This window comes from Poecile atricapillus, chromosome 3 (genome assembly GCF_030490865.1).
Source record: "Poecile atricapillus isolate bPoeAtr1 chromosome 3, bPoeAtr1.hap1, whole genome shotgun sequence".
In the NCBI taxonomy this organism is placed as follows: domain Eukaryota; kingdom Metazoa; phylum Chordata; class Aves; order Passeriformes; family Paridae; genus Poecile; species Poecile atricapillus.
In genome coordinates this window covers 14408236-14430851 of record NC_081251.1, presented here as the reverse complement: position 1 = coordinate 14430851, position 22616 = coordinate 14408236, and the positions used below count along the sequence as shown (strand labels likewise).

Here is a 22616-nt window from a genome sequence, read left to right as displayed (position 1 = left end):
ATTAGATGTGGATCTTGTAGGAAAGCAGAGCTCTAAACTGGTCTCCCAAAGTCCCATGCAATATCTTCATGGTTCCTATAGAGGAAGTAAACCCAGGCTCTGATTTTGCTCTGAAAAATGCACAACTTTGGGGTTCTGCCTGGGCATGTACTCAAAAAGTTAGGGTGGGAATTCATGGCAGTGACTTTAGGTTGGATTGATGTAGGAACTCACAGATAGAAAAAGGCTTTTGAGAGCTCTTAATGATTTTCAGTTTCCTACTGAAATGGCATAAAATACTAAGAGATTTGAATGTGATGAACAAACAGCATTAGTGACTTTACAGTGTGTTAACAACTTACTAATAAACAAAAATGCATATTTTAAAAATAATAGAATGATTGTTATTTAGAGCTTTTATAGTTAAGTCAACATTACTATGGTTGTCACACAGAATTGAAGGGCTAAGCTTAATTTTGAAAATATTCATCTAGAGAATCTTCATCTGAAATATTTTCTTATCTCCCCTACCTTTTTATCACAAATCTTTTTTTAGAATGTAACCTCTGAAACTGTTTTTCATGGTAAAGAATATGTCAATAGTAATATTCTGTTAGTTGCAGTATAAGGATTAAGTGTTCAGTACTGCAGACAAAACTGAATTGTTTCAGTCAAGAAAAGAAGTATTTGATATGCAGTAAAAGAGTGCTAATAAGCACTGACTTTGAAGTATTATCATTTACTTATTATTTTTTGTAAATGAAGCATAATTTTCTTGAAGGGACCACAGTCTGGTTCCCAAATGTAGTCTGGTCTCTCTCAAGCTTTACATCTTCAAAACAAAAACCAAGGGTACATCAGGGGACCAGATGGACCAGATTTGTGAAATTGTCATAGTTTCAGTGTCAGCAGCAGAGTTGCAGTGATGTATTTTAATTGAACACTAGCCCATCAGTTTTTATCTTCCCTTCACCATTTTCCCACTTGTATGGAAGCTTTAAGGAGGAGAGTTGATTTGTTTTGTACTTATGCCCATCACTTCAGCCATGGACCTCATCATCATATCAGGTATTAAAAGTGTAACTGAAATATGGTTTTTTTTTTTTTTTGGTTTTTTTTTTGTTTTTTTTTTTTTTTTTTTTTGTGTTATGTTTACCATTGCTGCAAATCTTCCTCTTCTGGCCTACAAAGCCAGTGCACAATCATAACCATAGAGACTTAGAAAGGGGCTAAAAGAGACCTAGATGTTGCCAAAGCTCGTTCTTGGTGACCAGACCAGCTAGCACCGTCTGTTCTGTAAAGCTGTGTAAAGCTTTAAAAGAAGGTAACTGCTTCTAAACTGGCCATGGGAGTAGTGCCCAGTCCATCTTAGCTCCTTGGCTGTGCCTTGGGATTGTTGGGAGAGTGCTTATTGGCCTGTGCCTAAAAGGAGCAGATTTTGAAAATTACCAGTAGCAGATTTTGAAATTTAAGTGGATTCAATAGTAATGTCCAGATTGTAATGGTTGGGTCTGTGATGGGATATGGGTTGATTTACTGTCTAGGGCACAGGCACAGCAGCAATGTCTTTCCCAAAGGCTGTAGTTGCCTGTTCTTAAACCATTCCCAGCAAATGTTTATCCTGTTTTCAAAATGTTCTGCACTGGAAATTTCATATCTTCCAGAGGAAGTGTGTTTCATGTTTTAATTACCCTTACAGCATGCCACCTAAATCAACTGTCTGTTTTTAGAGTGTGTTGAATAGCACTTGCATCCCTTAGTATTTTGGGTATGTGTGGATATCTGATCTATTCATTAATGCCGTGGCACCTGACAAGGCAACAGGAGAAAAGGCCCTTAGTTCCTATGATTTTCAGTATTTTATTTTGAAAAATGCAGTAAAGAAGGATGAAATGGTAAGGGGAAGAGCTGAGCTGTAAAAAAATCTCCAGAAAAACAACCAAAACCATGCCACAAGGTTGGAAAAGCCACAATTACTGGCTTTTCCAGTGGAATTAGGACATAGTCTGGTGTACCTGTATGAAAGAAGTGGATTATCTAGATGACAGTGTGTTTGATCTTACTGTGGCATCCAGCAGAGTGGGACTTGAAAGAACTAATTTTGTTAGGTCAATCTTTGCTAAGTGAATAAATCAGTTAAGTAATAAGAGAGATCACCTAGCTATTTATTTTTGACTTATTTTTCCAGATGATGATGAATTCTGAAAAATGGCTGCTGTGTTTTAGCAATCAAGAGTTAGAATTTTTCTAGGCTTTCTGGAAGGTGATGCTAGTTAGATTTACATTAAAAATTATACTAGAAAATACCTTTAATTTTGTAATAGATTCAAAACTTAGAGCTGTGAAATGTCTTCTGGCAAAGAACAAAACTCAAACCATTTGAGAATCCTGACAGAAGCAGTACAGACTGTTCTCACTTGCAAGCTTAGATCAAAGGATTCTGAATTTTCCCAGCATGAAAAATATTCTATGCTGTGTCCAGTAGCATGTGGTATGAGAACAAGAGTTTTACTAAACTGAGTATAATGAACAGGCAGGCACTTGGGCTTTAACCCATGATGTAAACTCGTGTTTACTGCTGAAGTTGCTGCTGCCTGGTCAGTAAGTGAAAGACTTCTTGGAGTGGCCAGAGTGAAGTGTTTTTCCAAAGCCACATCCAGTCCCTCTGGGGTTTGAGGAGTGTTGGTTTCCTGGAGTGCTGACATGGCATGGACCAACTTTAGGTTCAGAGTACAAATTTACAAACCTCAGACTCCAAACAATCTCAGCTTTGGTTGGCATGTATAAAAGGTAGGATAGAGGGCCTACAACCACAAGAGTCTAATTTCTGAACTGTTCACCATTTTAACTACAGCATCTTTTGTTCTCTACATTTGAAAAATAAGCTCATTTTTTGCCAGTTTCTTAGGGAAGTGGGGTTTATGTGATCAGTCTGTCTTTTAATCCCACAATGACTTTTTTGCACATGCCCAGCTTGACAGGAGTGTCCATCACCAGCTCACAATTTGAATGTGGCACTTTTTAAGGGATAAGAGATTTCCACTCTATGGAAGCAAGCTGTGCTGAGCCATTTAGCCTCAGAGCTTGAGGATGGTGTCCAACTTTTTTAATTTGTGGGTATAAAAATAATCTTTGTGTCCAAAGGGCAGGCAGAGTAGGTAAGATTTGTTGAATTGCAAGAATAGTTGCAAAATTTTGGACTGTTTAGGACTTTAGGAGCCCAGCTGATGTAACTTGTAAAGAGGGTGTGGCAGTCCTCATATTTGCATTGTCTGCCTGGAACTCTCCCAAACAGTGGGGTTTACATACTGATCCAGCAGCTCATTCTCCACCAAGGAAGTCACGACTGTTTTGCACCTAGACATTTTATTACTTAAGCAGACCAAGCATTAACTGGGATGAACTATACTGTGTAATTTTGACGCTAACTGTAGCTGTCTTTGCATTCAATTTAGCTCAAGAAGAAATGTGTTCGTTTTTGTGCATTAGGTTGGAAAAATCCCCAGTATTTTTCCAAGGCAAAGGGGTAATTTAAAAAGTTTGCTTATATCTGACACCCTCGAGGCTGACTTCTGAACTTAGATTGGTGCCTGTGCCATGGCAACTTTTTTAAGAGTTTAGATGATGGCCCCCAAGATAAGGCTTCTATGACTTAGAAGCAGAGGCCAAGAAAACTAGTTTTATTTATTCTTCACAATACTCAGTTTTTGGGGGGTATGGAGGAAAAAGCTTGGATATTAGAACTGCACAATTGTAGGACAAGAGGCAGTGGCACAAGCTGCAAGAAGGGAAACTCAGATTAGATATGGTGAAGAAAATTTCCTCTATGAGGACAAGGATACATAGGATCAGGAGAGCAGAAAGGCTGAGAAATCTCCATCCTGAGGACACTGAGTACTCTGCAGGGCCAAGGTTGTGGGCAGCCTTGGGCAGATATTTGGACCAGGTGATTTTTGGAGGTCTCCAACCTGTTCTGTGACACAGCATAGGATGAGGCATGAGTTCCAAGTGCTCTTCCCTATTGGGCAGCTTGCCACTAGATTTGCGTTCAGAAAAGCAATGTTTCTAGTGTGCAGTAGGAGCCCAAAAGTGCTGATACCAGTTCAGTGCTGCAGAAAGGAATATGATTGCCGTGAAGTTTGTGTGTGTTGGTTTTTCAGTAGGTGGCACTTTCTGGATGCCTGAATTGAGGGCTGTGCAGAAAGGCTTCTCCAAATGCTATTCAGGGATTATTCTTCCATTAGTTAACATCTGCCCTGGTTTTGGCTGACGTAGAGGTTTCTTCCTAGTAGCTGGTTTAGTGCTCTGTTTGGGATTTAGGATGAGAATAATGTTGGTAACACACTGCTGGTTTAGGTGTTGCTGAGCTGTGCTGACATCATGGCAAGGATTTTTGGTGGCTTATGCCCTGCCAGTGACAGAGCTGGAGGAGCATAAGAAGTTGTGAGGGGACACAGACAGGGCAGCTGATCCCAACTGACCAAAGTGATATTCCATACTGTAGACCCAGACCTGTATGCACAGAATATAAACTGGGGGAGGGAACTGGCCCTGGGCTGCTGCTTGTGGAATGGCTGGGAATTGGTCAGTAGGTAGTGAGCAGTGGCATTGGATATCACTTGTTTTGTATGTTGAAATTCTTTAATTCTTCATATTATGATTTATTATAATTTTTATTACTTTCTCCCCTTTCTGTCCCATTAAACTGTCTTTATTTCAGCCCATGAAGTTTATCACTTTCACTTTTCTAATTTTCTCACCCATTTTCTGATTCCTGCTTAGGATAGGGAGTTGGTTGTGAGCAAGGGACTGTGCAGTGCTTTGTTGCTGGCTGGGGTTAAACCATGACAGCATCTTGTATACTGATTATCACTGAAAATCAAACAGAATGTTTTTTAAGTTAGTGCCTAGTTTTAGTCTTAATCTTTTTGTGATTTTTCTCCCTAGTTGTCAGATGGGAAAACCATGATTACTTTTCAGGAACAGGGTAGTGATAACTGCCATAAATAATTCTTCCTTCCGAGCAGAGTTTGTGTTCTGACTCATGTATTGCAACAGAAACAGAGAAGAAGGCAAAATGTGGAGGGACTTTTGAAAAAAACACAGGTGAACATTAGTTAATTAGAACAGCAATGCATGGAAGAAAACAGCCTAATTATATCATTTCCTAACTTTCTGATTTTTTCACTCTAGTGCTTTCATGGTATTCTTTAAATAGTCTTTTGTTTATAACTGTAAATCACAGTTTAAATTTGGAGCCATTTTACAGCATCTCATACATCTTTTTGTTGTTTATGAAAGAACACAGCTGAAAGAGTCTCTATTGTAGCAGATGCTGCTGCTGTGCAGTCACTGTCTCAGGCTCTGAGCTCAGTTCTGTTCTCATCACCATCAATGGGAGTTTCAGCATTGCCTAAACTGTCACTTTTATTGATGTCCAGGTGGTGTGGTACAGTCTAGAAAAGAACTTGTATGTGAGTCTTATGCTCTATCCTGCATGCATGAGGACTGATGAAACCAGTATCCTGAAAACCGCAAGAGTTGCTGGAAAAATACTGAAAACAATAGACGTTGGAAGGCTTTGAAACCTATACTGTTTAGGAAGGTATCTGCTTAAATTCACTCATACTTTGAGAGGCATTGAAAGACTTATATTTTAAGCATGTATAGGTATGCATGCTAGTCATTTCTGGGGGACTAAATATTTTAAACAGGATATGTATGAATAATTGGAAGCAGCAAACTAAATTCTAAATGCTAAATACAAAATAAATTCAGGAGCAGGGGACATAAAGCAAATCACTTCAACTGTCCACATAGGTATATTTTTTAATAAAACTGCAGATACTGTTTGAAAAGGCTGTTTGAAACAGGAACAGTAAAGTTGCATTAGGAAACAACATTTGAATGCTCTGGGTTGAAGGTTGCTTTTCCAACCTTAATGCATATCTATTGTCTGAATGCATTATAATAATCTTTTAAAGGGAGAAATTGCTGTAAGATGGGAAAATATTTTTCACCTTTAGTGTGGTGTAAAATTAGATATGCTCAAAGCTATTCACTTGTCCTGCCCTTAAAAGCCAGTGGAAATACACAAGAAAGGTATTTCTGGTGTTGAGGGGACAGTAAATGATATGAGGAGATGGTATTCTGGAAGTAATGCTTTTCTCTTCAGAGATAATTGAGACATTTATGAGCTTCAGAGTCTCAAAGTCTGACAGTGGTTTTGAATTCAACTGATTTTAATGAACTTTTGAAAGTTGTTACAATTTTCTGAATTACAAGATCCCTTTTGTCTTTTAATAGCTCTCTACAAACATGCTGTAAATAAATTAGGTGGGAAATCCTGATTTTGTGCATAATTGTTAATTTGTGAAACGGCAGAATACTCCACTTCAGGATTCTCCATTGCTCAACTGTCTCTAAAATACAAAGCAGGGATCAAAATCTAATTTGTTCCACCTTTTGCCTTTCAGGTCCAAACCATGAATTACGTTGGACAATTAGCAGGACAAGTGTTTGTAACTGTGAAGGAGCTCTATAAGGGTCTAAACCCAGCCACGCTGTCAGGATGCATAGATATAATTGTTGTACGTCAGCCAGATGGAAATCTTCAGTGTTCCCCTTTCCATGTTCGCTTTGGGAAAATGGGAGTTCTGCGTTCCAGGGAGAAAGTGGTAAGAAAATGTGACAATTTTTATATGTCCTGTCTGTGAGTTAACTGAAATAGCATGGAAGTTACTGAATGTTCTTTGGTCTGCTAGTTGAGATTTTCTTTAGACACCCTTTATAAAGAGGCTGAATTAAGCTTCAATTAAAATGGTTGTTACTGATTCTTGCAGTTCAGAGCATAATTTTAAGACATTGACTATAATAAAAAACAAAACTGGCCATGAAATTTGTAACATTTATGTTCAATAAAGCAAATTTTCTAATGTGCTAATTCGAACCTATACTGGATTTCATTAGTGACTCATTAAAACCTCTTTCTCTGACATATTCAATGATCCTTGCAAAAAGGGAAATTTCAGTGAAGTAATATTTTCAGATAATAGAACCTTGAGGTTAATTGAAGCTAGAAAAAACAGTGAAATAACTGTAACTAGGCTGAGTGATCTGGCAGTGTATCAGATGTGAAGTTACCAGTGTGACAGATTATTTTAGGAAATAATTTGTAACGGTATATAGTCTAGGTTCTAATGTAGGTAGAATTTTCAGCAGGAAGATCCTAAAATCAGCATGGACATTGTTCAATTCTTACTTAGATCAGAAAGAAATTCCAATATTTAGAATCTGTAAAAGTTGAAAAATATTACTGTACCAATGGTGTACTGTGTCCTGAAATATAACATAAATGTAGACTTGTTCAAGTCTCCAAAAAATTTACCGTGAAAAAGGAGTTGGTGGCAAGCATGGTTGTAGTCAAAAAGAGAGAGATCTTCCTGAGAAGAAAGTAGATAGTTAGGGCTGTACAGTGATATGATAAATGTGTGGAAGGAGTAGACACAGGAATTGAATTTAAAATTATTTTTCCCATTTCTACTTCTCATAGTGTAAAAAGAATTTTCTTTAATGGATTTGAAAGACAATGTCTTAAGAATTTGCATTTGGAAGTAGTTCTAGAACAATTAAAAAATAGGCTGTGAATTAAAAGAGCAAATAGATTTGTGTGGCAAGTGAAGAATATAATATTTTAAAATATTCAGAACTTTATGTAATAACTATAAACCTTTCTGAGTAGAGGAGCAAGGTATCAATGAGCTGAACAAGTTAGAAAAACATTTTTGTTATTGATTGCTTTGTGAAGGGGCACTGAAAGAAACAGAGTAGGTCACTATTTCCTATTTAGTATAAGGTTTTCTACACTTCCATGAGAAGCATTTGCCCAGTGCTAGCAGCAGGACTTTCTTTTCATATGAGAATATATTTATTTCCTTACAGGTTGACATAGAAATTAATGGAGAGGCTGTAGATTTGCATATGAAACTAGGAGACAATGGGGAGGCCTTTTTTGTGCAGGAGATGGATAATGATCAGGTAAGAGCAAAAACTACTTTTAATTCATTAAAAATCCTATGCCTGCTCTTCAAAGTCAGTTTTGAGTTTAGGAATCTTGGTTTTTTATCCATTCTATAGTTTTGAAAGTTTCTGGACCATTTTGTGCTATGAAAATCTAATGCTATGCTGTTACTTCGGGTTTTCTTTTGAATTGCTGAGATTTGGAAAAGCTAAAGATAATCACATGAGAGAAAAATAAATCATGTGCATGCCAGTGTGTGAACAGAAATGGCAACTACAGAGTTCACATGCTTCAAAGTTGTATGTAAGAGATTAATGTCCAGGGGCCTGTTTATTAAAGAAATCTTTAATTTGAACACATGCACCAGACTGCCAGTAAAGGTGCACATGCTCTGTAAACATCTGTGCATGCATTTATTCTGGTGTTCCTCATAAACATGATCTCTCAACTATTACTCATGTGAGGCTGCATTTAAATGAGAGTGTCTGCTGTTGAGCTGTGGTTGAATCTTTGTCTGAATAAATTATGGGCACAGTCACTTGGAGTAATCCACATTGTAATGTAATACAAGAAAATTTTTGCAGGCATTTCTCTTCAGATATCCCAAATAATTTTTGTCACTGTCCAGAGTAGGATGAGTGCTCAAATTCCTGTGCTGAGTATGATGTTACCAGTTTCACATGAGAGTTTTGTGAATGTGCATCTCTATATCTTTATTTTTAATTTTTTTGTGTGGTAACAGTTATTTTCTGGCTGAAAACTGCTGGAAATACTTCTATGAATGTCTAGAGATGTGTATATATGATTGAATAGCGGGGTATTCATGTGACCTAATTATAAACCACTGACCTATCTGACTACTGTCATCTGTGTTGGGGATGGGAATTGTATTTTAGAAAATGTTCAGGTTCTAAACTAAGGTTTTGTTTCTGCTCTGTGTCTTTCATGAGGTGGACAGAGACTAATCCCATAACCTGGCCAATATTAGATGCTAGAGGATGCTGTATAAGAGTACTGTCACTGGTTTGTCTAAGGAGATGCAGCTATGGAAAAATTTCCATATGCCATAGGAGTATAATAAGCATCCAGATGTCTAATCCTTGTTATTTTTCTGAGGAGTAAATAACTTAGATTTGGATAATTTGTGCATAGGTCTTAGAACCAATTGTATGACTGGTGAAAGAGCTAACATGTTTTATGGTTTGAATTTTTTGTTTTCAGGAGGTAATTCCTTATCATCTCTCCACATCTCCCATTCTGTCTGAGGGGACTGCCTTAATGGAATCCCAGCTGAAGAGGAATTCCATAGACAGGATACGAAGCCTGGACACCAATGCATCCTCACAAGTCCTGTCCCAAGCCCACGGATCCCAGCCTTCTACTGAAACATCTCCAGTCTGTAGCTCTGTCAAAAAAAGGAGGAAGAAGAGGAGGAAGTCAACTCATAAAATAGACAGTTTAAAAAGAGAAGACACACATGGAGACACATCAGAGGATGAAGACATGTTTCCCATAGAGATTAGCTCAGAGGAAGAAAAGGAGCCGTTGGACAATTCAAGGTGTCATAGTGGAACTGAGATATGTCATGAGAACCTGGGTTAATGTTCCAGTCCATGCCTTCTAGCAGTAATTTTTAAGTCAGCACATATGGCTGATGAAGGTGTTACTTTGAAAACAAAGCTTTAGGCTAGAAAGCTATTGGGAATGTTAGTAATTAAAGTAATGAAAATGACATTAAAAACATAAGATTCCTCTGTGGTGTTGTGAACTAGATGGCTTGAATCAGATAACATTTCTTTATCTACTTTTAGTTCAGGTTATACTAATTCTCTGTGATAGGGTTTGTTAGCTGAGGTATATGAAAATTCAGTAATCAAGTGTGTTTTTTAAATGTCACTTCTTCCCCTCTGTTTAGGATCCCTGTTCCAGATGTGCTTGTTGATGATGTATCTGACATAAAGGCTCCTGCAGTTTCTGTGCTTTCTCAGTCTGCACCTTATCCTCATTCAGATGGAGAATGGTCACCTCTTCAAAGGTACTTTTCCTGATACTGCAATTCTAGATAGTACCCTAATTTTAATTTCTCCATTAGTGTCTTCCATGTGAGTACTATATGAAGTCTTACTAAAGGTTTTGATATCAAACATAGTCAGTGAGCATTATTAGATGAATGCTTTTATATTTACAATAAGATAGTGTACCAAAAACATCAGGTTGGCTTTGTCCTTGATGCAGCAAATGGATACATAAAAATGCAGGTCCACAAATTCTGAAGAATATTTTTATCTGTTAATGTCACTGTTTGCACATAAATACTGTGGAAAAGATGAGTGTTTTGTGAAATCTGAATATTTGCCTGATGCACACACTCTGGGCTGCAGTCAATGTAGGTTTATAAGCCTTCAGTATTTTGAGTGTAATAATTTTAAGAATTTTCCAGATAGGAATTAATATATAAAAATAAGATTTTTTTAACAAATATGAGCTTTTCATGTTGCTTTTAATATAGATATGATATATTTACTGTGTAAAAAGAACACCTACAGTAATTTGCTTATTTGTGTGCATATGTATACCTTTCATGTCAAAGCACAGCAGTTTGGACCTCCCTTTTGTGTCTGTCAGAAAGGGATAATTTTTTGCTTAATGCACTGCACTATATTCCAGTTAGCTCTGTGTGTGTGTGCCCCATGCACGTGTGTTCCATGTCCCCCATGCAGACTGCTGGAGTGCAGCAATATTCACAAGACCTTGTCCTAAGAGGTCTAATCTCAATATTCTGCCCCTGTAGTGGAGGGGCAGAGGAAGGGAGCATGAGGAGATTATTTCAGGGCAGTGGCTAAATTGAACTGTTTTGAATTGCATTCTGGAAGAAATGTTCTCCAGTGCCTGTAAACCTTAATGTGATTGGCTTCACCAGGCTGCTGATAGCATTTGTCAATACCCTGCCCTTTCAATGGCTTTTAGAACTGTGTGTTCTGTTTGTTTCTTGATTGCAGTATCCTGGAGTTTGAAAACTCTCAATGTAAATTCAGCTTTTGTGTAACTAATGCACAAAGAGTTTATGGTAATCAGCACTTGTGAATATGACACCCTGTCTTTCTTTCTCCCAACATGCCCAGTAAGGCTATAGACTGTACAGTGCAAAGCACTCTCCTCACTGTTCCAGCAGATGAAGGCCTATCTAACTCTTGTCCTCAACAATCTTCTCACTTTTCCAGACAGGTAGAACAGTTGTCCGCCCTCTCTTCTGGACTGTTTTTTAATCCTTTTAACGCTTTAATACACCTTTAATACAGTAAGACTATGGGAACTGCTGTTGAGTTTATAACTGTACTGTACTTACTGCTAACCTAGACACTTTGAAAGTGACATTGGAAACCACTTTCTCTGCTTCTTTGTGTGCATTGAGTAGAGGTAAGTTACCTTGAATCATCCATTCAAAGAGGATGGCTGATACAAAGTCATGTCAGTGAAAGCCTGGGTTAAAAATCAAGTTCATGAAGATGATAAAAACCCCAAAAAGGAGGAACTTAGCTAGTGAATGCATTCCTCTAAAGACTAACATTTCCACACAGCTTTTTACAATCATTTTACAATGATATTTTTATCCCATGTTTTTCCTGAGTTCTTTGCTTGTGCATAGATTGCTAAAATAAATGCAAAACAAAAACCTCAGAGATTAAATGAGCAATAAAAAAATGCAAATCTTGTAATAGGAGAAGCCCAGTGCCAAAAGAGCACTTCTCTTCTTTGTTCCATGGTTTGGGAGGGGGAAAGAATTTCTGTATGTTGGATTGCAACAAGGGGGAAAACCTTGCAGAGTAAAGGTGGCACAGTAGATAAGGCATCTTGGTTCAGAAGACTGAGACTAAGCCTTTGCAGTAGTGTAGGATTCCTCTTTTCCACAGAGTGGATACAGACAGTCTCACTGTTACCTTAAATTCAGGAAGTCTTGAGATTCTGCAGTAAAGCTCTTTCACTCCATTGAGTCAATGGAGAGAGGTCACAGCAACATTAAAAATTTTAAAGTAGTAGAATATGACCTCTATAATTCTCCATTAATGCTGGCTAAATTACTCATTGTTTATATCAACACAGTTGTCATACGAGATGCCTAAAGCCATATCAAAAGTGATAATCTTGAGGTTTTCCCATCTTCTAGGTCTGCCCTCTTTAACCCTAACCATGTTGCAGCACCAAGTCAAAGTGAGATCCTGGGATATTCAGAACTTCTGTCCTGCATGTTCTGATGGCAAGGAAGGGCAGGAGCAGAGGTTGGGATGGAGCAGTGATGTGCTCTGGGTGGCTTCATGAGCTTTGCTCTGGTGTTCACCTGCCTTACAGACTAGATAGACATTTAAAGTGCTATAGCAACTTGTCTGAGTGAGGCTTTGTGTTTGCAGCTGTTGAAATAAGAAATGCTTGGTGGGTCTTTCAGCATTTTTTTCCCCCTCTGTGTGAAATAAGGAATGCTATTATGGCTACTTAAGAGGCTCAGAGGCTCAGGTTCAGAGGCTCTCAGCTGTGACATGTGCATGATGTAGGCCTCTTTCCTTCTGATCTACTTTATCACAGGTATTTTTCATTCTACACAAGACAGGACTTTTTCTCAGGTCACATTGCTGCTTTTTCAGGGATCTCTTTGCTTCCAGTGGAAAACACTGCAAAGATCATTGTAGTCTGTTAGGCAGAACTGCCAACTACAGGTCAGGTTCCTTGTTCATTGTTATTAGATTAGATTAAGTGCAGTCATAGCTGCTAAGGAATACATAGGACTGTGACACAAATATTCAGCATCTATGGGATATGAATCAGAGATGCTAATCTAAATACTTGAAGTTTCCCTTCCTTCTTGTGAACTGTTGACAGGATGGGTGGCTCTGGTTTGATCTGCAGTATCTCAGCAACCTCTGCAAGGCAAGGAAATTTCAGCTGGGCTGAGTCAGGGCATAACTTGAGGACAAAGGAACTGCAGGACATGGTTCAGCCCAAGGCAAACTGGATCATTGGGCAGCAGTTGCAGCAAGAACCTTCACAGACTAGAACTCTGCCTGCTTTAGCATGCACACATATGTGAGTGCTGTATTTCCAGAACTTCCATTGTGCCGCTGAGAATATAAATCAGGTGCTGAGTAACAGCTCAGGCTCTTCTCCACTCAGCTCTGTGTACCAGGGAAATGTTTTTTCAGGGAAAATTATAGAGAAGACCAGGTTCCCCTCCACCCCAAATCTGTTTTTGTACTGCAAAATGCAGAGGTTCTACCCAAGCTGAAGCAATACCTCTGTTCTCTAAGGTGTCTGAGTAAGTGAACTTGGGCTCAACAAAGACAGTTTGGAGATTTTTCTAAATAAACAGTAAGTATCTTGGAGGTTAAAATGTCTGTAGAGCACACGGTAAGACATGAAGTGACAAGGCTTCCTTATATCTAGATATTTTAGGCTTAAAGCAGCAGTAGGAGCATTATTGCCTACTGAGATTTTCTGAAGTGCTAAGGCTACTGAATTCCAAGGTTTCAGTGGCCTCTAAGTATGAAATATTCTGCAAATCCTACAAACTTTTCAGTGGGAGATTTAGAAGTTGCTGAAAAACCCAGTGAGCATTTCTTGAATCCTTAGAACTTGGAAATACTTCTAAAATTGCACTGTATTGATTCCTTCATCTGTCAAATTATAGGTTATACCCTAAGGGCTGATAAAAAATTGAAATTCTTCGGCCCAAAAAGATGGGTTATAAATTTTATAATTTAATTAGGTAACATAAATATCTGTAGCTAAAAGGTCCTAGTGTTTGTCCATATTCAAATTGTATTTTACTGCACAGATGAAAACAGTGAATAGTGTAGATAATAAGGTTGCTGTTATTTCAGATGTGAATGTGAAGTAATTATTTTGCTGTGACCAGTGAATTCCCTACCAGCTGGTTTTACAGAACATTGAAAAAGGGAGACTTTACGACACCTTCCAGTAGCTAAAAGGGAGAGGGACTTTTCATAGGGGCATGTAGTGACAGGACAGGGAGGAATGGCTTTGAACTGAAAGCTTGGACTTTTGGCAAGAAATTCCTCAGTGTGAAGGTGTTGAGGCACTAGAACAGGTTGCAATGAAAATTTGTGGATACCCCATCCCTGGAAGTGTTCAAGACCAGGCTGGATGGGGCTTTGAGCAACCTTGTCTCATGGCGGGGTGGTTGGACGAGATGATCCCTTCCAACCCAAACTATTCTATGATTCTATCTTTATATAAATTCTTCATGCTTGATTTAGTCTTTATCTTTTTATGAATAAACTGAATATCCAAACCAGTTTAACTCTTTCATAGAATTGTAGAATCACAGAATTATTTAGGTTGGAAGGGACCTTAAAGATTATCTTGTTCCGACCCTCCTGCTATGGGCAGGGACGTCTTCCACTAGACCAGGTTATTCAGAGCCCCATTCAGTCTGGTCCTGAGGGATGGGAAGTTCACAACTTCTTTGGGCAACCTTTGCCAGTTCCTCACCACCCTCTCAGCTTTTTGTCCGCAAGCACCCTCAAGAAATTCTTCCCAGGGCTGCTCTCAGTTCATTCTCTGCCCAGCCTGTGTTGGGATTGCCTCAACTCAGGCATAGCACTGGCCCTGTTGAACTTCATTGTGTTAGGCACTTCATGAGATGTAAGCCTTTTGTTTTTGAGAATGAAAGTAACTCAGTTTGGACCTTTGATTTAGAATGTTATAGATTCTTTTGTTGCTTTTAGTTTTTAAATCAGGATTGGATGAGTATACCAAGACATGTTGTGTCTCAGTTAAAAAATGCAGGCTTTGTTCAAGAGGTTCTGGGGGAAATTCTATGACCTGTGTTAAGCAGAAAGGCAGAGCAGATAATCTGAATTTTTCCTTCTGTCCTTAAAATCAATGATTCATTATTTATTAATGACTGACTTGACATCACATTCTTGACTTCACCACACTAAAAATATGCTAAAAGCTGATAATTTACTAATTAATTTATAAATATTTATTATCAAGTAATTATCAAAACAAACAGTTAAAGATGTTTCAACTCTCAAATTCTTTGTGTAGCTCTCCTGATGTTTTCCTTACAAACATCCATCCAGTGGTTGAATTGAACAAGTTAGAAAGGAGTCAACTGGATTTCTTAGATTAAAGTATTACTTAGTCAGGTTAAGGTGTCTTGTTGATGTGAGTAATTTCTTCACTTTGCATACATTATAACAATACTAACTTCTATTCATCTGATACTGCTGGTATCATCCACATTCTTTTTTCCATGCAGAAGACCAAAAATCCACCTGAAATGTTCATGTCCAGTGTTCTTGTTCTATCTCTTTCAGCTTCTCAAATACTACTTCTCTGACAGCACTTACTGAAAAAGGGATGAGATCTCTGAATGCCAGTAATTAAGAGGATCTGGAGCAGTTTAAACTATTTTTCTATGCTTTCATACCTTCAGTTGGCTCTTGATTATTTCAGTCTTCAGTTCCTTGTATTGGTGGACATCAGTTTGGAAAGCGCTAAGTGTGCTGTGGTTACTTTTGCTTTTGTAATATTTTCTGTTTTTCTGTAGCCCATCAGATTCACGACCTCCTACTCCTCAGAGTGACTCAGAATTAGTCAGTAAACCTACAGACAGAAGTGGACTGAAGGATAATCCCCACATGCACTGGGCATGGGGAGAGCTACCCCAGGCTGCAAAGGTATACAACCTAAGTTCTTTAATTCCTGCTAGCATCTCTTGTGTTTTAGTAGGGCACATGTGCTTAGTCTGCTGCAGACTGATGAAGAGGAAATGGATCCTGGTTTTACATAGAATTACAGTGTTTTATGTAAGACAATTGAATCTTACTCTGTAGGAGATACAGGAAAGTACCTTATGGCATGGATATTCTCAATACTGATGATATACAGTAGAAAATTAAGAAGTGCCTGAGACCCAGTCTTGTAAAAGTTAGAAGGTTATAAGCCAGAAAAAATCAAACCTGAAGTCCTTCGGTAAATCACTGAAATTCATAAACGATCTTAAATGGAAATTAAGTGCTTGGTATTAGCAGTCTGATTCATGAAAATGGGCTGCTTCAGTACAAAAGCATCCAGAGACACCTGCAGCTCTGTATCTGTGGATGTGCAGACGTGCTGTTCTCTTGGCTGATAGGACTGGCTTGGCGCCTGTCTCCTCCTGGAGCTGTTTGTCCCAGTTAGGTGTGGGCAGTGTTGTTTCCAGTGCTGCACAGAAACCGTGGGCAGCTGCCCATGCTGCAGGCTGGCCAGGTGCTGTCTGGCTCCTTGTGATAACTCCTGTGGAGTCACAGCATTCATTCTGAAAGGGGAGCCTCAGGGTTTACACATGCACCAGGGTATGAGAAGTAGAGGTCAGGTTTCAGTGGAATACTGCAACTATGGGGGCTGGGATGGTGCAGAGTTTGGCACCTCTTGCTGAAGGCTGGCTTCTCTGCAGAAAAAACTGCAGGAGAGATGGGCTCACACACAGTATAAAGAGGAAAAATTGCTGCTTTGCAGGCCAGGGAAGTGGGCATCCTGTTGAGAAAGACTTCTATGTTCTCGTGATGGCACCAGAATTATAATGGCACTATTGTAATTTATTGTAGTTAATTCCCTGTTGGTAATTAGTGAAAAAAGAAGGGGTGGGAATCCAGAATTATTAATTTCTTTAGAGGAGCTCTGCCTCTTCTTTAATGTGCCAGTGGTGAGCTGTCTCATTAGGTCTGCACTATTCTCCTGTGTGTATTACAAGAAATTTGGGAGCTATTTTCTGCTCAAAGAGAAGTGATTTAGGTGCACAGGTCCATGCAGGAGTTCCAAATTGTCATTTGCAGTCTATAATGGAGGGTTTCCAGCTAGGAAATTTAGGGATTTTTTTTTAATCCTAGTCACACACCCTGGTGTGTCTTGCAAATATTTCTCTCAGAGGTTTTTCTCTCTGTGGTCCCTGTGTCCCTAGCCAAGCTAATCTGATCTCGCCAGACCTGAACTGGGAGTCATACTTTGGCTGCTGTTGAACTTCATGTAAGAGTTGTTTGTTTGCTATGACATGAAGATTGTAGCAGCTGTGTGGCTGCTGCTGTAGTTCAGTTCCTCTCTGTCCCTCTGTAAGAGCACTTTCTGTCCCACACTCAGAGAAGATCTGGAATTGTTCCTATAAAGTGATTTAAATTCTAAATCTGGGGATTAGATGGTGTTCTGGTGCCTGAGACCATCTTGACTGTGCAAGGACTCCAGTCTGCACCACCTTCTTCTGTTTGTCAGGTCTACCTTCTGAGGGAAAGCCAGGATTTTCACAGGAAGAGAGGAAGACGGGGTGGGAGGTGGGATGTGCAGGTGAATGGAAAATTAATACTCTAAAGCACATTGCAGAACAAATTTTTCCTTGCCCCAAGATGCAAATGCATTTTGCAGAAACACACAGCAGAGAGGTCTTTTGCATATTGTAGTCTCTATCTCAGTGGTGGCTTTCTGCTGTAGTTGGTCATCTTGACAGTCTGATCTCAGAGTGAACAGAACAGGTTAAACTCTGGCTGTTGTATTTTTAAAGAGCTTTTCTTTGTACTAATCTGTTTAATTTTCCTCACAGGCCAGTTCTCTGCTCAAAGCAAAGGAACCCAGTGTGGCAGATGTAAATCCATCTGAGAGCACTCATTTTCGGGTCATCCAAAGTTCTCCTGTAGAGGAGCTTAACACAGTGTCTCCTCTGCCTGCCCTTGGACAAGCAGATGCAGCTGATGAAAGTGAGCCCTTACCAGCTGAGACAAATAAGCCAGAGTCAGAGCTGCCAGGAACAGCTGAACCCCCATTACCTGAAAATGAAGAAATAAAGCAAGCTGCAGCTTGCTCAGCCCAACCAACTGGCAAGACGGATTCCCCTTCCAGAAAGAAAGGTAAAGCTGTTGATCCTGCACTTTTATATGCATAATTTTATCTTCAAATTTCATGGTGATAAAGCATCTTATTGCCATATAAATTAGTCTGTGCCCTGAAGGCACTTTCAGATCAGGAAAGGGGTAAACTTCAGAATGAGCCTTCAAAGCCTGAATTGTGCATCAGGCTGTTCACATGAGATACATATTAGAAGATTCTTCTTGGTCTGAAGTTTTTGGCAACTCCTAGCATGTGAGCAAAACTACAAAACTTGCTCCATTTGACAGATTCAGGGATTTCACTTTTATGTATAAGTAGACTGTAGATCTGCTGGTTCACCTGAATGATGCGTTGCTGGTAATTCTGGAAACTGTTCTAGTACAAAGTTGTAGTATGTCTTTTGCACAATGAACATATTTGCCATAAAATAAGGTGCTTTTGTTTTACATGCTTTTTAGTTCTGTGGGGTACATGTCCTGTCCTGAATATGTGAAATATAACCTCATCTGCCTTTCTATCTTAATTTCTGGGCTCTGTTTCCATGGTATTTTATAACAAATGAACAAATGATAAAGTCTTCACATGAAATTTATTTGCTTACTAGTGTTCTGTTTTAGAGCACTGATTATTTGATAATTATGTAAGTTCTATATAAGCCTCGTTTGTGCAGCTGCTTTTTAATCAGTAAACATACAAATTTCTTGCCCTCTTCCCCATGCATTCCACTGTCTTTGAAAACAAAAAAAATTATGTTTCTCTGCTTACTATTCAGTCCTTGTATAGATTTTCTGATTGCTTTTGTGATGCTTGGTGATGGAAATTGTGACAGTGAGAAGTTGTGGGTTTGAGAATGAATTCCCAGTTAGGTTTTGGCCTTACAGTGCTTATTTATCTAGGTGTAATGGCCAGTGGTGCCTCTGTGTTGGTCCTAGTGACAGGCCTAGAAGGGGTGTGTTGTCCCCTGCAGTGGTGCATGTGCACGCACAACACATCAGCTGTAGGTACTTGTGAGTTGTCTCCATAACAAGTCAGTTATAGTGTGTTAATGACTATATTTTAGTCTGTTATTTCTCTTTTTCAAGGAGGGATGAAAGATTAAATATTTTGACTGTGATAATACACCTATGCAAATACTTAAAAGGTTTTCCTTTGCTGTTTGACTCTGATGACCACTGACTTCTGATTCATAGTAATTTTGTCTGGGATAGGGAGTCTTTGGCATATCTCAAAACTAGTCCTCTGCTGTCCCATTTTATTAATTCATAGTTTGAACAATGTATATAAACTATTTGTTTTGAAATTTTTTGCAGTATCATTTTGTACAAATACAGTTCACAAACTATTATAACTTTCTGTTTTCTCAATCTTAAAATAATAGCTAAACAGTAATAACAGCTCTGGATTGTTACTCAGAATATATTAATTAATAAGCTTTTTTGTTCTGTCCCTTACAGACAAAAGGAGCCGACATCTTGGTGCTGATGGTGTCTATTTAGATGACCTCACTGACATGGATCCAGAAGTTGCTGCACTTTATTTCCCCAAAAAGTATAAGTCCTTTGCTTATATTTTTAGTTTTTAAAGAGCTCTTTTCACCTTCCGTATTTAGATCAAACTCTTCATTGCCAGCCAGATAAGACGTCTTTTTCAGTGTTCAAGCAGAGATGAAGGCAGAAGGAAAGTAAAATTTTGGAGAGAGAAATACTAGAACTTGTGGAAGGTGCTGCATTTGGGCCTGAGAAAAGTGCTTGCAGCTGGTTTTCTGTTTTGGTCAATTAAGCATCATGTATTGATTGTGGATGGTTATGTAATATACACTGATGTTTGTGAGTGTTACTCACGTGTCCTGGGAGAGCAGTTGGCCTTGGGATATATTTATCCCCATGTCCTGACTTATTACCGTAAAGAGCATATCTTACTGTTAAAAATATTAGCAGAAAATTATTGCTCTAATGTTGCTTTACTGTGGTTGATTCACCTATAAATATGAATGTGATAAATAATGTTTGGAAGATGCACGACAGAGTTACATATGAAAATACTGCACCCTGAACATACAATTTCCAGCTTGTTCTGATCTTCATTGGAGCCTCTTGAAACATTTATAGTTCTCTTTCAACATATACTCTAGTCACTTGATGAAAGTCATTGAGCAACAACTAAAGTAGCTGGTGTACTTTGTTTTTCTTTTTTTGCTTGCTTAAACTCAGCTGCTGTAATATTAGCATTTCAACAAAACTGAGAAGGATTAGTTATATGAGGAAAATGTTAGATTGAAAATTTCTTTCGCAAATGCATGCATATAAATCTGGAGTGGAAAGCAGTTTGATGAACTTGCAGTTTGTAGTAATGATCTCATCAGATTTTAAGTGAATGTAATGGTTTATTGTTTCTGAAAATTTGAATCCTAATAGTTTACATGTAGAGTGTTTTATTTATATATACATGACACATAAATACACAAACATACACATTATTTGTTTGGGTTTAACTATCGGTTTATATAGTTAATATAAATTAAATAATTAAATTTGTTAAATTTATTATTAAGTAATAAACTTATATGCTTATTCTTGCTCCTTGGGAACTTGGGAATAGTTCTGCTAGTTTAACCTCTGTTTATTGTACTGTTGTCTACTAAGATTACACAGTTTGTCTTATTTTCCTGGCTCTTACAAGTAAGTGAATCTGTAATTATACATGCCTAGTTAGGCAAGTAAGTAGAAGCAATCCAGTATTGGAGGGCACATGAGGCCTATAGTAATTTGTTTTGTTTTGCTATAAAATTTAAACAAAGGTTTTTCTTTTTTTTTTCTTTTTTTTTTTTTTCCTAAGCGTGTGTCACAGTGCTTGTTAAAGGGAGAGAATTCGGGAATGAAGAGTGAATTCCTGATCTTTCTTTTCCAGTGGGGATAATGCCCAAAGCAAGAGCACGGCCGACGTGGGGCCACGGCCAGCCAGCCACTCTCCGCAGTCTGTTGGGAGCTCAGGTGTTGACAGTGGGGCTGAAAGCACCTCGGATGGAATTCGAGATTTGCCCTCCATCGCCATTTCTCTCTGCGGTGGCCTTACTGAGAACAAAGAGATAACCAAAGGTACAGGATGACTCTGTGAGTTGCAGACATGTGCTAGCAGCTGGGTTTGAGCTTTCCAGCCTGAGGCTGCAGAGCCCTCCTGTGGCTGTGCTGAGTGCTGAGTTGAGAAGATAAATTCTGGCTATGTAATGATAAACTTCCTAGAACTTCTCATGATTTTTAACACATTTGAGCAATCCACTATATGTGAAAATTTGTGGAAGTATTTTATCGATATTTTTTCTTCCTGTATTCCTTTTGTATCACAGTAGTATTAATGATACTTTTGCCACTTATTACAGTATATAGCTAGGAAATTCACAGCTGTTGGAGTCAGGAGTGAAACAGGTGGCCCATAAATGGGGACATGAGGAGAAGGGGTTGAAAAGTTTAACCTGATTCCTGCCCTACCTCCAGTTTCTTGTGTACCTTTTAGATAAATCACAATACTTTGTGCCTTAAACTTACGGTGGCATAATGTAAAAATAAATGTGTTAAGACTTGCACTTTCTGCAGTAATGTGCATCATAAAATCATATGAACCTGACTTTCCTCAAAAGCTACTTATTAAAACATTTCAAATATGTGTTGATTTGAGTCATACTGTCATCTGAATCACTTGTAAATTACATAGTTTTTCTAAAAGGAGATTTTCCTCCCTCACAGTTCTATCCCTGAGCTTACACTTTAGGTTGTATTTTGAAAGGAAAGACACCCAGAAACAAAGAAACCCTCATCTTCTGATATTGAGAGTCTCTGAACAAGTTGCTTCCATAATGCAATTATATCTCAGCACCCTTGTAATGAACGTGATATCAGTGTGTCTGAGAGGTGCTGAGAGGTTTAGGTTAGCCCATCTCAGGCATCTATAAATGCATGCTTTACAAATGTCACTTCTTTCCCCCACAGAGGAATTCTTAGAACATGCAGTAACATATCAGCAGTTTGTGGACAATCCTGCTATCATTGATGACCCTAACCTTGTGGTTAAGATTGGAAATAAGTAAGTATTTCAGAAAAAAAAAATACTGTTGTAACAAAGACAGTTCTTTGTCACTTCAGTGCATTACATGAGTATAACTGTAGCTGAAAACCAGGTTTTGAATGTTTGTAGCTTGGATTCACCCAGAAACAGTCAACTCCCTAGTGAATTCAGGTCCTTCTACTTTCCTTTCTTCCTTTGCATTGAAAGTAAAGAGCAGTTTCAGTTGACCTCTTACAGCTAACTGACACGGTTTGAATTTCAAGAAGCTGTTACTAAATGCTAATAGTATTCACATTCAATTGACAGAGTAAAAATATAATATGATGTGAACTTGCTAAGGCTTGCCCTGAGCCAGTTTGAATAATTAGTATTTACAGGGATATGTCAGTCTGCTTGCAGTCACTCAGTTCCAAGCAGTTTTTTGTATATAGTGAATATTTTGCTAATATGTCTCTATGGAGTCATTGCTTTTCAAGACTTGTCAAACTTTATCCACTGAGTATGGGGCTTCCGTTTCTGCAAAGCTGAGACATTATTATTTTGTATGTTAACATTGCTGGCAGCAGGGCAGTGCTGTGGTCTAAGCCAGATGCAACTTTTTGGGAGGTCTTCTTTAACTTGAGAGTTCCTTGCACCTTGCAAACAGTGGTAGAGGAGAGATCACAGCTTTGTTCTGCACTTAGAG

General features: G+C 38.5%; 1 protein-coding gene across 6 annotated transcripts in view; it reads left to right on the top strand.

The window, feature by feature from the left end:
* LPIN1 (lipin 1) overlaps positions 1–22616 on the top strand; it is an 81464-nt gene that overhangs the window by 34312 nt on the left and 24536 nt on the right. For 5 of the 6 annotated variants that reach the window (XM_058834029.1, XM_058834028.1, XM_058834032.1 and 2 more), the window contains 9 exons: positions 6456–6656; positions 7921–8016; positions 9221–9558; positions 9915–10034; positions 15567–15696; positions 17589–17892; positions 19327–19420; positions 20780–20967; positions 21856–21949. In XM_058834029.1, coding sequence (XP_058690012.1) covers positions 6456–6656; positions 7921–8016; positions 9221–9558; positions 9915–10034; positions 15567–15696; positions 17589–17892; positions 19327–19420; positions 20780–20967; positions 21856–21949 — 1565 coding nt within the window. Of the gene's footprint in view, positions 1–5420; positions 5585–6455; positions 6657–7920; positions 8017–9220; positions 9559–9914; positions 10035–15566; positions 15697–17588; positions 17893–19326; positions 19421–20779; positions 20968–21855; positions 21950–22616 lie in introns of all 6 variants that reach the window. The other variant, XM_058834031.1, reaches the window with a different exon arrangement.